Source organism: Salvia hispanica, chromosome 2 (assembly GCF_023119035.1).
Source record: "Salvia hispanica cultivar TCC Black 2014 chromosome 2, UniMelb_Shisp_WGS_1.0, whole genome shotgun sequence".
Taxonomy (NCBI): domain Eukaryota; kingdom Viridiplantae; phylum Streptophyta; class Magnoliopsida; order Lamiales; family Lamiaceae; genus Salvia; species Salvia hispanica.
In genome coordinates, this window is record NC_062966.1 from 18,720,554 (window position 1) to 18,735,607 (window position 15,054).

The 15,054-nt window shown below is 36.8% G+C and overlaps 2 protein-coding genes across 3 annotated transcripts; one reads left to right on the forward strand and one right to left on the reverse strand.

Annotated features, from left to right (window-relative positions):
• The first annotated feature begins 3,536 nt into the window (after nucleotides 1-3,536).
• Nucleotides 3,537-7,270, forward strand: LOC125207681 (serine/threonine-protein kinase PBL34-like). Its single transcript, XM_048107128.1, has 7 exons — nucleotides 3,537-4,188; nucleotides 5,123-5,457; nucleotides 5,561-5,696; nucleotides 5,961-6,097; nucleotides 6,203-6,326; nucleotides 6,459-6,968; nucleotides 7,063-7,270. Exons 1-7 carry the CDS (start codon nucleotides 3,993-3,995, stop codon nucleotides 7,158-7,160), a joined length of 1,536 nt encoding a protein of 511 aa, XP_047963085.1. The 5' UTR covers nucleotides 3,537-3,992; the 3' UTR covers nucleotides 7,161-7,270.
• Nucleotides 7,271-7,699: 429 nt separating this feature from the next.
• On the reverse strand, nucleotides 7,700-9,914 carry LOC125207682. 2 transcript variants are annotated; one of them, XM_048107129.1, is made up of 7 exons: nucleotides 9,600-9,914; nucleotides 9,319-9,468; nucleotides 9,026-9,241; nucleotides 8,790-8,911; nucleotides 8,544-8,707; nucleotides 8,245-8,399; nucleotides 7,700-8,059 (listed from the first exon to the last, which is right to left on the reverse strand). In XM_048107129.1, the coding sequence occupies exons 1-7, from the start codon at nucleotides 9,855-9,857 to the stop codon at nucleotides 7,961-7,963; spliced, it is 1,164 nt and encodes a 387-aa protein (XP_047963086.1). In that variant the 5' UTR covers nucleotides 9,858-9,914; the 3' UTR covers nucleotides 7,700-7,960. The 2 variants fall into 2 exon arrangements, with proteins under 2 accessions (XP_047963086.1, XP_047963087.1); XM_048107130.1 differs by having other exon boundaries at nucleotides 9,319-9,488; nucleotides 9,600-9,903.
• Between the last annotated feature and the right edge of the window lie 5,140 nt (nucleotides 9,915-15,054).

Below are 15,054 nucleotides of genomic sequence, written 5' to 3' on the forward strand. Positions count from 1 at the left end.
TATCCTTGATCTTGACATTTGATTAGGTCATGACATATATTGATATTTTAACTGTATATTTCCCTTTCGTCACCAAATAATTGTAACACGTAGCAGAGCAAAAAGAATTTGCAGCATGATGTGCAAATCTTCAACTTTGTATTATATTATGATTTAATGTCAGGTCAATGTTCAGCTTATAATTGTAGCATATGTGTCTACCGTTTAAGTGGAAATGGTATGATTATCTGCGGATTTGTCATATCTTTTCAACTTATTTATTACCACATGTTAGCTGCCGCAGCATAACATTCTTTTTGGGATTTCAAATCATTGTATTTCCTCGTAACATTTCTTATAATAAGCAGTGTTTTTCATTTAATAAACTTCTCATAAGTAATATATACTCATTCATCAACGAACGAAAGAATATTTGTACTTATCTGTTATTTCGATCCGTCCGCAATTTAATTCTCTTTTTAATTTTTTTTATAAGTAGATCATATTTCATTAACTTATTATATTAGTATAAAATTAATAGTACTCCTGCTATATAAAGTGGCACTTGTATTCTCTTAATATTTTCATTCACTTTTCTTCCTATTTTTTAAAATCCACATTGAGTTTAAAAGTACTCCAAGATTTTAACATGTAGACAAAGGCAAATATTACACTTTTAATTGCAAGTTAAAATCTTTTTTTATTGTGATAAGATGAGATTCATTTTTAAACTTTGCGCAGGATTTTACATTAACTAAAGAATGCAATAGATATATAATTTGTCATTGAGATTACTTCATGTAAGATGTTTTTACGCATGCATCTCACTAATGGATTATACATTTGCGTGTAAATATATTGTAATAATTCGTTATTTTGTGTATTTATCTTCTATTTTATCCTATATTACGTGTTCCGATAAACTTACAATTTGAATGAAAAAAATAGTAGTCCTAATATTTTATAATACTAGTTGATTTGATAACCCCTATGAAAAAAGTTTCAAAGATAAAGATGAAAGGAATCATAAATAGAGGATTTTTACTTGAAAGTGATAACTAGTTTTCACACCGTAGCCTAAATTATGACCGCACCCACCTCTTATGTTTCACCATTTCAATTTTATGCGCCGCGTTGATCTAATGATTAAATCACATTTTCCATATCCACTCTATTATTAGTGCATGATTCATGTCAAATAATATTCGACAACAGAATATAAATAAATCATTCAACAATAATATTTTAAATCTAGAGTAATATTTTATTCAACAATTTACCAAACCAACTTAGTAAACTAAGGCTAAATACATGCATGCTCTCATATTTATAATTCCATGTCTCCCATCACTAATTAGGACTCTCCCAATTTTAATTAACATTCTTTTATGATTGCAATTTGATTTCTTGATCTTATTCTTACGATCTAAAATATCGCTAGCGTGTTGATAAAATAGCGGATTTAATTGTATAGATATAAAATTAAACATAATCACTATATAATAGTAAAATCTTTTTGATTAGACCAATCATAAAAAGTGAAATCCAAAGAAATAATTAGCGACTAAACAAAATTTTTTTGCCGAAATTCCATAATTAGATTGAGAGTGCGTTTGAACGCACAACAACGACACGTCACCGAGATGGTGGGTCCCACCTATTATTCTCTCATGCCCGCCCTGCCCGCGGTTTCCACTTCCATTCCATTTTGTTGAAAACTGACCGCTCAAAAGTTGAAACAATGTCAATTTTCCATTAAAAAATTAAAATAATTTTCCCTTTTTCAAGCAATTTCACCTCATTTTCTTATATTCCATCACACATAATTTTACCCAATATTCCACTTTACTCCGTCCCACATAATTTTACTCATTTCATTTTTATTATTTTTGGCAGTGGACCCCATTTTCCACTAACTCATTCCTACTCACATTTTATTATAAAACCAATACTTTAAATGTAGGACTCACATCCCATCAACTTTTTCAATTCACTTTCTATTACATTTCTTAAAACTCGTGTCAAGTCAAATTATGTGAAATTACGTGAGAACGGAGGGAGGAATAGTTTATGTACCTTTACTGCTTAATTTGTGAGTTAAATAACAATTACTACAAGTCAACTGGTTACTCTAAATTATCAACCTACGAGGATGAACTGTAAAAACAATATATAAGGTGCCATATTTTTTTCTTTAATATTTTAGTCGCCTTTTAGAATTATTTAATTTAATGTCAAAATTCAATGAATTTGATTACACCCACGACTCTGTCCAACTAAACCAGACCTACCAATTTCAATAGCATGAATATAGAAGCTCTATAAAATAGGGTTTAACACAAAAATATCGCATCCCACTTATTTACGTGGCACTTTATCAGTATAGTGTCTAAATATCTCCCATGTATTTAGCTCTATTCATTAATCGTGGCACTTTATCAGTATAGTGTCTAAATATCTCCCATGTATTTAGCTCTATTCATTAATCTAAAAAGGATTAGCATCTGATCAATTATAAAATAAAAATGGGATGGCTATATACATTAATTTTATACTACCGTACTGGTTTTGGCATTTCTGTTTCTACATCGCCCGAATCGATGAGTTTTTAAAAGAAAAGGAATGAATGAATACTCACGATCACAAATCACAATATTATTTCATTATAAGAAAGGTCCAAAACTCGTATTTTTTGAGTGTTTTCCTATGCTACCGATCATCTTCTACATTGAAATTTAAAAATCTAATAAAGACAAAGAGAAAAAACTATATGCATAAAGGGTAGTGGAAGTTATCAATCCTTATTAGGAGCAAACATTGTACTGTAGTTAAGAAGGTTTATTCATATTTTGGACTACCAAATTTATCAGGCAAAATCAGTTAACTATCTTATAAAGAGTATGAGTCACATTATTTTTTAAGTAAGAAAGCCAAAAGTGTTATGTGTATACTTATTCTAAACTATTTGCCATAGTTCGAAATTAGTAAATATCAATTAATTTGTTATTTTGTGATTGCCTACAACATATCTTAGTCAATATGTATGAGATTTTGGTACTAATATGGAAAAATACTGATAAGATTGTTAGGAATTAGTATATCATACTCCATACACACAGTAGAAACACCCTAAAATGCCTTCTAATGTTCACAAGCAATACTTATATAGTATTGAACTGGTAACAACATATTCAACCTTATGTTTTAGATCTCAATTCAATATACTCCATTTGGCCATGAAAAATACTTCTTAGTTTCATTTTGTTATTTGGGATGCTCATGAAAAATAATCTCATTTCATGGAAATTTTTCTTTTACTTTTTCTATTTTTTCCTCCTATTTTATCTTGTATCTTTCTTACTCATTATAATTTGCATAACAAAATAATAATAACAAGAGTGATTGTTATTATCTGACTCCAGCTCTGCTTTCATTTATATAATAAAAATAATACAGTATACTATTAACAAGAGTGATTGGTATTATCTGATTCCAGCTTTGCTTGCTGCACAGTATCAAGGGGGAAAAGTTTTGTGTGTGAAGGTAAAGCATGTGATCTGCAATCACTGAGCTCTTTTTACCCATCTCAGTGTGAATATCTGATACAATCTCCAATTGGGTCCGAGTTGTTTCATCAAAATTTTCAGGGTTTTAATTGGAATTTTTTTTTTAAGTGGGAAAATTATGTTTTGTCGTCTTTTGAGATGTTGAGCAGCTGATCTTTCTTAGCTTTCCTTTTCGTCTTCAAATTTTCTTGAATAAAAAGTCGGTCCTTGAAAGGAGGAAAGGTGCTGTTTGCGATTTGGGTTTCCTGGAAGTGTGGGAAAGGTTTCACCTTTTCATGTTTTGGTTAATTCTATGAGGCGGGTTTGATTTCTTTTAGATGGTTGTGTGGAGATTTGTTGTAAAATTAGTGGCTTGAAGGGCTTATTTTAGGATATTTGACAGAAGAGGGTGGTTGAAAATTCTATTGCTTTCCTGGGGTTTTAATGATTTTTTGAGGTCTGCTGAAGATGGGACTTGGTAATGACGCTATAAAAGTGGATTCTTTGGATGTCAAGATATCGAAGGGGAGGAAGAAGAAAATAGTTGATGATGATGATGGTGCAGTGAAGGAGACTGGATGCTGCATCAGTTTGAGGTTTATTGGCTGCTGTGCTGCTTCAAGATCTAAAGTAGATAGCTCTGTGAGTAGCATCAGCACTCATGGTAATGTCCTCATTTGGATTTGAGTTTCAACTTTTGATTACTTTTCTTCTTCTGCTCATGTTATGTTTAGTATTGGTTTTAGCTCTCAGTTTGGATTGATATGTGCTCCATTTTTACTTCTAAGTTTGATTAAAGAAGTTGGTTTTCCTTCCTTTTTCTTCTTCTCTTCTGTGATTATGTGTGGTGTGAGGTATTTTTGCGGCTGTCAAATTTGTAAGTCAGCAGTAATGATTATCCTTCCTTATGAATATGATTTGGTGAGCTATATGAATGCTAATTTAAGCAGATGGAAAAGGGCAGTGGAAACAATAGTAGATGATTCTTCTCTGATTTAGAAATCGAACAAGCATGTCAAAAAAGGATGGTTAAGGATATTCTTTTTACAGTTTTGATCTTCAAATCTTATAATTTTTGTGGAATGGAAGAGGGGTAGAAAAGGTGAAGCAATGGGGAAAGTGTTGTCTGTAAATTGGCTGAGAGATTGGAAGTGTTGGTGAGTGGACAGTGGAAGCCCCGTTAATGAATCATTGGATATGAAACGGAAAATGATTTCATTAGCTTCGCCTCCCCAAGAAAATTTGTTTTTAAGTGTGAAAGCATTTTCTTCTCGAAATGTTAAGTTTCCTAATGACACCCTGTCTTTTATACCGAGTCAAACTATAGAAGAGTTTTTGAAGCTTCACTGTATGTAATATTGATTGAGCTCCTAGTTTTATGATCATCACTGATGCATTGTTTTAAGAAATACTCATGTTCTTAGTCAATGGTAATTTTTCATAACATCTGCAGAAAAAATTTATCTACAAATTGTGGTTGATTTAGCTCATTACCAAATCATGCTCCTATTACTACACCGGTAGATATCTTGAGGTTCCATATCATGGAAGTAGCCCATATACATTCTTATCTGTTGTATTGTTCTGCATGTGCTCAGAAATAAAATCAACAAACGGTACTAGCAGAGATCAACCAGTTGGTGCTGTTATACCATCCACCACCACAAGCAATGCTGAAAGCAGTTCTTCCAGCTCCAAACTCGAAGAGGAGCTTAAAGTCAATTCTCGGCTGCGGAAGTTCACATTCAACGACCTTAAGTTGGCGACGAGAAATTTCAGGCCAGAGTCGCTTCTTGGTGAAGGGGGATTCGGGTGTGTGTTCAAGGGGTGGATCGAAGAGAATGGTACAGCACCAGTAAAACCTGGGACAGGACTTACCGTTGCAGTAAAAACGCTGAATCATGATGGACTTCAGGGCCACAAAGAATGGATGGTTTGCTTCTTACTTAATGCAATTCGCTTGAAGCCATATGCTGCTTTCTCTTTGTTGTATTGCCTTGTGACTGGGTTGATCCGACTTCGTACAAAATTGGCAGGCTGAAGTGAATTTTCTGGGCGACCTTATTCATCTTAATTTGGTTAAATTAATCGGCTATTGCATCGAAGATGATCAGAGGCTGCTCGCTTATGAGTTCATGCCTAGAGGAAGCTTGGAGAACCACCTTTTCAGAAGTATTCACCTTTGTTTCTTTCAGTCTTGAATTATGATATATTGAGATTCAAGTTTATAGCGAGTACTTATCAGTTTTATAGAGCAGCAAGCCTGTCTAGGACCAGGATTGAGGATATACCTTTCAAATCCTTTCTTCTCCTCCTATTTATTAAATTTATTTGTAAGAAAAGTGAGTAGGAATTTACGACATTCTGAAAGTGAAGGCAGTGTTAGTTTTGCTTTTTTAGTTTTCTGTAGATTTTCAATACATTTTTGGATTGTAGGATCTCTGCCACTTCCTTGGCCCATTAGGATGAAAATAGCTCTAGGTGCTGCCAAGGGGCTTGCTTTTCTGCACGAGGAGGCGGAAAGGCCAGTCATATATCGTGATTTCAAGACTTCTAACATCCTCTTGGATGCTGTAAGTTCTCGACTTATTGTAAACATGTCCTTCTAAATTACACTTGTTCTGATTATGTATCCACTCTTTCATAATTTACCTGACTGCAAAAGGATACTCTTGCAGGAATACAATGCCAAACTTTCTGATTTTGGACTCGCTAAAGATGCTCCAGATGAAGGCAAAACTCATGTTTCTACGCGTGTGATGGGAACGTATGGTTATGCAGCTCCGGAGTATGTCATGACAGGTAAATTCTCTGCCATTTCAATTCTGAATTTCGTCCGAGTCGACTTCTGTTTGAGTTCCCCATTAAAGAAAAAGATGGTTTCACTTTGGCGTCAAACATTTTATGGCTTTCCTTCTATTCCGGTTGTTGCAGGACACCTGACATCAAAGAGCGACGTCTACAGCTTTGGTGTTGTTCTGCTCGAGATGCTGACAGGCAGAAGATCAATGGACAAGAACCGCCCCAATGGCGAGCATAACCTTGTGGAGTGGGCCAGGCCCCATCTGCTCGAGAGAAGGCGCTTCTACCGCCTGATAGATCCTCGTCTCGAAGGCCATTTTTCAATCAAAGGCGCCCAGAAAGCTGCCCAGTTGGCGGCACACTGCCTTAGCCGGGACCCAAAAGCCAGGCCTCTGATGAGTGAAGTTGTTGAAGCTTTGAAGCCTTTGCCGAACCTTAAGGACATGGCCACCACATCCTACTTCTTTCAGACGATGCAAGCTGACCGGAGCAGCCCCAACCCAAACAGCAAGAATGTGTTTCGAACGCAGGGGTCCTTCACCAAAAACGGGCAGCAGCAACCTAGAAGCGTCTCGATTCCAAAGGGGACACATGCCTCACCATATCATCAGAACTTAGCTCAGAATTCTCCAAAACCAAATGGTAAAGCATAGTATCAATTGGGCACTAAATTCTTCTTATCCGGTAGTCTACTCGACCTCTGAGCAACTTAAGTGATGGGAGCAATGCGATGCAGGGCCAGATATGAGGTTTGATAGGTTAATGGTTACGCGTTGGAATGCCTCCCCCATCTCCCTCCCCTCTTCCTCCGCCTACCCTCCCGTTGTAACATAGAATTGCGATTTTAACAGTGCATTTTGTTATGTAAGTATTCTTGAAGATGGGAACTTCTGAGTTCTGCTATTCCATCTTCCATTCTCATTGCTAAATGTTGGTGTTTCTCATGGCAGAATGTCATCAGAAATTAGTCTAGGTTGAGTTTGGTATATGGAAATTGAATTGAATTGAATTGGAATTGAATTGGAAGGAGTTAATTCAATCCCAAATCCTATGTTTGGTAAAATGAAGTATATATGAAATTGAATTTGAGGAATTTGTGATCACACACTTTACACAAAATACACACATGACACACATTACACAAAATATACACAATATACGCATACTATACACAAAAAAAAAACACAAATTCCACACTCTAAAAAAGTACACACACTATACAAAAAATACACACACTACACAACATACACACACTGCACACCACTTGTATTCTCTCCATCAAATCAATGGTTTAGTGATTCTCAATTCCCAGTTCTCAATCCTTAAGTACACATTTGAGATATTAAAAATGCAAGCCAAGAATTTGCAGAGCATTCAGAAAAAATAAATTGTAATAAAGAAGAAATGGATACAATCCAAAGTCACTGAATCCATCAACATCTAGACAAGGGTAACTGCTAACACTGACATTTCACAACCTTGCTTTCTGCAAAGATTCAGACAGTATAGTATTTCTATTAGAAATGAGCACTCACCCCTTAAAAGGCCTTATAAGGGGAAATGTTATCCATACTAATATAGATGAGCTAGGATCATATCTAATAGTTTCCTCGTACACACTGTTGTCTCGTGCCTCACGCAGCCTGCCTGCTAAGCTGATCCTTAGATGTGCTCTCGAATATCTTATCTGCGTTCCCAACCTCAAAACCATCTCGTCTGTGGAACTCTTCAACCTGCGTAAGCAATGTAAAAAAGTTAAACACACACAAACAAGCAAGATGGCAAAACTACTATAAACAAGATAGGCATGTTCACCACTGGAGGAAAATACTTAGGAATACTGCTGTCAATTCATACAAAAAAGAAAAAAATTCTAAGATTGAATTATATACAAGAGCAAAATATTGAGTTAGGAGACCTTGTCCTCGGCTACATTTTTGAACTGAGGAAGCACGAGGCGTTCAGCAAATTCAATATAACAGCGTGGTATTGATTCCGTGATTCCTTCAGAGAAGTGGAAAGAAGACGAATCTGCCACGGTTGAGCTTTGTAGCAAAAGACCATCAGGGCTCACTGGGATGACAAAGCCAGCTTAGTAAGTCATTTGATAAATTCAATACATCATGATATAACAAATGGACTCTGTGCTTGAAGTTATTCATATTGGAGATGTAGTTGTAAGACTGTAACAATGTGACCAAGGTCCCAAATACTGACCCTTGAGAATGCCTCCTTCAGAGTTCAATCTGAAACCATTCTCCTCAATGAACTTATTAAGATTATCGATCTTCCGTAAATTTGATTTGAGGCGATGAGCAGAAACAGTGACATGATTCAACGCGTACCCATTGACAAGGGTCCATGCAGCATACTCACTTTCCCTGCAAAATTCAAAATTTTTAACTCTGTAAGTCCTTGCACAATCATATCTATTTCAAAATGCAGAATCTTTCTATCACATACCGGGCCAACTGTTGGAACTCGGAGAATGAGGGTGTTTCCCATGTCAAACATCCCAGTGCACTGGCCAAAGCAGAATGCATATATCCATTCCCAGACATTGCAGTGTATTTTTTGATGATTTTCTACATACAATTTGATACTAAATGAGCATTGATTTCATAAGCACATACATACTCTGCAACAACTAGTAGCATTTCAACAGAATGAACTTCAACAAAACCAAACTTGAAATCAACCTGAGCTTCTGAGGTCATTTGATCAACAAGAAGTTGTGATATAAATATCCGTGGCAACGGGCCATTAACGCCTGCGCCAGCACCAGCACGAACCTCAGAGGGAGGCGAAAACCAATAGGCTTTCAGCTTCTTTGCTGGGAAGCTCAACTCATCCCTTTGCACATAACCAAAATCCATAAAGAATCTAGCTATGGAATCAATCCCATGGTCATTCACCTAAAGATCAGCAACCATCAATCCATAAAAAACATGGTCTTCAGTAAAAATGAGAAAATTGAACAGAAAAACTTCACCCCGAAGGTGCGAAAAGCAAAGTGATCATAACAAATATGATCCTTTTCATATGAATGAACAAGATCCAAGATTCTTTTAGCTGTTGGATTCCTCTCTAGATAAACATTCTCCATAGCTGACAATGTATTCCTGAAGAAAGATTCCCCTCCCTGCAAAATATCAACTAAAGCTGAGGTTCGAGTTCCCCACACACACACACTATATTAAACTCAACTTTCCATATCAGAAAACAATAGTACAATAGTAATTCTGAAAACCATCTGTAAGAAAAAATCCCTACCGGAAAGGAAGAATCTTGTGGAGGGCCATGATGATCGGTCGACGCTGAGATGCTGGAAAAATGATTTGTATTTCTCCCATGGAAAATCATATTGATTGTGCGGAGGGAAAGAGAAGAGGAAGATGAGAGAAATGGAGATGACGAAGGAGATCGGAGAGAAGGAGGTGGAAATTTGAGCATAGTGTTGATGGGTTCTTTGAAAATCTTGTGGTTGCTTATCTGTGAATGTGCACAACATTTAATTGACCGTATCACCATTCATGCCTGTAATGTTAATCCTCGTTTTCAGCCACGTCACAGGTTCCATCATTTTTCTCTATTATATGATAGAAACCGCTGAATTATTCTCGAATCTGTTGTGTAGAAGACTTGGAAAGATAACTGTCCTCAAAAGTCCAAACCATTTAGGAATTCTCTTTTTCCAAAATATCAGTCTTTTCGTTTTATACGTTACTAAATGATGATGAGAATTCAGTTACGTTTCATATCCTCTACCGTATTACCTTTATTTGTGGGCCCGGGACAAGAGGCTGAAAGTTAAATAACTAATTGACATGACACACCACCCTCTATATCCCCGTCTTGGTAAGAAAAATTCTATTGTGTTGAGAAGTAGAGTGACTAATAGTATCCACAGTGGGAACTAATAGTATCCACAGTGGGAGAGCCGCGGGCCCCCACTACCGAGGCGCAAGGAGGACGAGGCCCAGGGGGTGGACGAGGGAGGGCCGAGGCTCTTGGGTGCCTGCCGCGGCTCGCCACTGCACGGGCTGAGAGCCGCGGCCCTGCCCTTTCCGATTTTTTTTTTAATTTCAAAAATTGATTTATAAATATTACTTCCTTCCATTTTTTTTATCATTCCATATTCTAAACCCTAATTGCAATCTCTACCGTTTTCAAACCCTACAAAATGCAAGGTGGAGATGATTCGGATTTGGGGTGTGGTTACGAATATAAGGCATCACCTTTTAGTGAAAATTGGGGTGTAGTAAACCGGAACCAGGGGCTAAAGCAACAAACACATAAAAATATCATTCATTGAGATATAATAAAGGGAGACATACAAGTGGTCAAGTTTGAGTCGAAAACAACTGGAACCCTTTTCACGAAGGAAGCGGCAAGGTTTTTAACCAATTTGGGGAAAGAAGGTTATAATTTAAAACCTCAATGCCCATAAGTAAATTAGACGAGACATTTTTTTGTATACTAAAATGTTTTGAGTATAAGTGGGGTTTTTGAGTTTGTGTACTAAAAACACGTTTCGAGTGATTGAATCCCCCGTTACCCAAATTATTTCCATTATATTTATAATATATTTTAATTTATTATATTTTAGAATTAATTTATTTATTTATATATTAATATTTTGCCCCTCCGCCTATAATTTCCCGGCTCCGTCCCTGGAATAAAACAGATTATTTTTGTCATAATATTGTTATGTTTTACATTTAATGGATGTTATTACATGTTTAAATGTATAAGTTAACTTAACAAAGTCTAAGTCTTTGTTTTAGTAGACCGGGTGTGGGCGTCGTCCACTTTAAGGTATGAATAATAAATAAAGCGTTTCATGCTAAGTCCCCTCTTGGAATTAATAAGAAGTTAATTAATTAAGTCCATAGCGGACATTAATTAATTAATGGACATTTTTATTTTAAGCGCGGGAAATAAAAGTTAAAACGAAAACCCGGATTACTTATAATTTCGGATTTGGATGGGGAGAGTTCAATATTACTTACGTAGTGAGCTGCTTCATTAATATTCCAACTAAAGTTTATATTAAATTGTAAGGTTCGAGTTAATTATTAAAAATAGTAAGATTAGTTGACCCCATATCCAAAACCTTCCATAGATCCCTTCAATGCAGATTTAAAAGGAACTTAATGTAAATAGGAGAATAAAGGGGAGGCAGAAATCATAATTTTAATACACAAAATTTTCGTCCCCCCCCTCTATACTAGAGGAGTTCGAAATTCTCTCCAATTAGGAAAAGGATTTCTTCTGTCTTCTTTATTTAAGTCCTAGTATTCTGGTGAGATCAGATATCACACTGATAGTTCAGGAACCAGAGAGAAGATCTGTGGTCTAGTATTCAAAGCGTCACGTGGAGAAGCTGATAGCCATCTTCAATTCTTTGGAGAATTAATTAGGTATTATTCATGCTCCGTAAAAAAGTATGTTTTAGGTTTCAATATTCTTAAAGCATGATTAATTCAAGTTATGATCATGATACATGTGACAATTACGCGAATAGATTTTGTCTAAATATTCTGCTAAATAGATCTCGATTATTATGTGATTTATTTACTGCAATTAATAATTATTTAATTATGATAATTCGAAAATTGCAGCAACTTCCGCTGCCAGTTCCTTCGGCAAAAGCGGGGTCGAACCACATGAGACTATGGACCTACTCGAGATCGTTTCTATGACACAAGCGGATGGTTTTCACTTGACCGACTCTAAAGAAAAGAAACAAACACAAACTCCTAGACCTAGACGCAAAAAGACTTAGACAAAGAAAACAGACACACACACATACGAAAACACATTGACACATAAATGCATAAACTGATTTATTTTCTAGTAGCCATCCCCACAAGATTAAGGTCAATCCAAGAATTTACAGTCTCCGAATCCTCCCCTTCCCTTCTTCTATCTAATCGGTTTGTCAGTTCGTCAAGATAGCCTCTAACTTTCCCAATTGTTGGATTCGCTCGATCACTCATTCCTCACTAGGGATGTTAGGATCGTTCACTCTTATATTGCCAAACCACTGATGCCTCGGGTCAGAGAGTTCCCCTTTTTGGGTCAGGTTATAATTGTTCCCTACCCTTGATCTTATTTTTCCCTTCCCCTCTGGACTTCGTCTAGCTTATACCTCATATTTCTCCTGGACTTCGTCCAGCTTATTCCTCCTTTCACCCTCTGGACTTCGTCTAGCTTATACCTCCAGTACCCTTTCCCTAGGCCCGAGAGGTTATTTCTATCACCAAAACTTTTCTCCTTCTAAGTTCTCTCCCTAAGCATTAATTGGTAGCCCTCTCTTTTTGTGTTAGTATAAAGTGTTTAAGGCTTATAACTCACTTTTATGGAAGGCTTCACAACTAGATCAGTTGAGGCATATTCTATCGTCCTTACTTCGTCCAAACCGATTTTGATTTATTAAGGAAAATGACATCAAAGTTGACATGCATTCTCTCTTCAATTACTCTCACTAAGGGGCTTTTGCTTTCACTTTACCAGTTATGCTTAAACACAGAATTACCTCCTTACCTCCTAAACGACTCACTACTAACTCCTAGACCTAGCAAACAGACACACATGCTTGACACTGACTTGCACTAACTTCCTCTAACTTTACATTGCACTGCACGCACATCTACTTACACAAAGTAGATGGTGCAACGGCGCCATTTGAAGAGAGGGTTTTTGCACGTGTGCACGTGTCTCTCCTTTCAACAAGATTTATAATTTTCCCACTAATGCAACAAATATTACTAAGTATAAGCGGCAAGAGCGTGGTCGAACCACAGGGACTATGGGCCTACTCGAGATCGATTCTATGACACAAGCGGAAAAGGGGTCGGCTGCTGCCACGCATTCATTGAGTGGGTTAAAATTCTAATCTACTTGACCTGCCGGAATTAAACTGGACTCTATGTACCTGACCTAGGAGACGGGAGAAGTACGGAAGGAAAATAAAACACAAAAAATATTTCTCATCATTTTAATAAAACATGAAAGCAACTAAAGAAAACAATTGAAACTTACTAACCAAGCTAAAGACTTTCCCAAAATAGGCAGACAAAGATGTAAACGCAAGTGGAGACCATTTTTCTCAAATTAGCTGGGCTGACACCAAAAAGCAAAAGCAAAAAGCAGATTTGATTTTCTAACTAACTCCTACTTCATCTTGTCCAAACAACCAAGTAAAAACAGAGCATAGAACAGAGCTTCAACACCATTGACGAAATAAAATTGATCATGCTTCAAAACGAGACGTAAATGCGAAATTCAAGCCAGAAGTACCAGATCTACGCTACTGGGTCAAGCAGAAAACGAAATGAACACAGATTACCTTGCATGCATCACCCAAACTATCGGATCTCATAAAATCGAGCACGTGAACAACTAAATCTCAACCTCTAAACTACTGGAAATCATGTAAACAACATTGATCTAAACATCTAAGCCACCAATTGCGAAAAGCATCCAAGTAACATAAGTAAATAGCATCATCAACATGAAAATAAACACCAAAGCTTCATAAAACTGAAAAATAAGTTTAGATCTAAAGGTGAAATCGTCAATTCCTCCGATGAAACTACATATTTAAGTCAAGAAAGCAACAAACTATCTAACTAAACTAAGAGAGCGGTAGCGTTAAGCGCCTACGAGAGCTTTCTACCTAAACTACGATAGCGTTAAGCGCCCCTCTTCATTGTGGAAAGCTTCTATTTATAGAGTGGCTTTAACTTCAACCCTAAGGCAACTTCTTGTTGGTATTTGGCCATTAACCCTTGCAATAATTGAGGATCTTCATGGCAGCACGCCATTATGTCTCCCTGATCAGGTAGATGACTTTTTCTGCGCTTCAGCTCCATTCCGTCATTCTGTCTCCTTGACCAGATAGATGACTTTTTCTGCGCTTTTGCTCCATATCTACTCATCGTCAACTTCCTGATCCTCCTAGGTACGAGTGATGACTTCTGGTATTTTACTCTAAAATCAACTATTTTACACCTGTCAAGTCAATTAGCACAAACTCCTGGGTCCAGCAAATTTCTGCACACTTAAGCTCAATATTTGTGCATTATCTCCCCCAAAAGCATATAATATCACCCAAAACCAATGCATAAAATGAGCCTTATCATCGACTGATCCGGAGACCAAGAGATTCTACTACGATCTCATTATTCGACTGAGGTCGAAGTTGGGGTGGGGCAAAGGGTCGCAGACAGGCGGTGCCAGCGGCATTGGGGGCGGTGCTACGGCAGTAGGGGCGAAGCAAGCGACAGTGGCAACGGTGGCGGCGGCGGTGAAGATGATGTGATGGATGACGACGGCGACACCGAGTAGGCGGGCGGTGGCATCATTTTTTTTATTGTGTTTAAAAAATTTTCGTTGTATAATTTTATCCTATCTATAATACGACGAAAATTTGGTTTCAATATTTTTTAGTAATTTTTAAAGTATGCATTTTTTTAAAAAGTATGTATTTTTTAAAAGTATGCATTTTTTTAATTATTATAGGCATATAAATTTTATTCTAGTAATATTAAAATATAACAAAAATGTATGAAAATAATTTTAATTGTTGAAATATAACAAAAAATGGTGGCCCGGAGGGCCACCATTGTAGTGGCCAACAATTCATGGGCAGGGCCAAGTTTGTTGGGCATGCCCAACAAATGGTGGCTTGGGCATGCCCAAGAGGGCCACCATTGTGGTC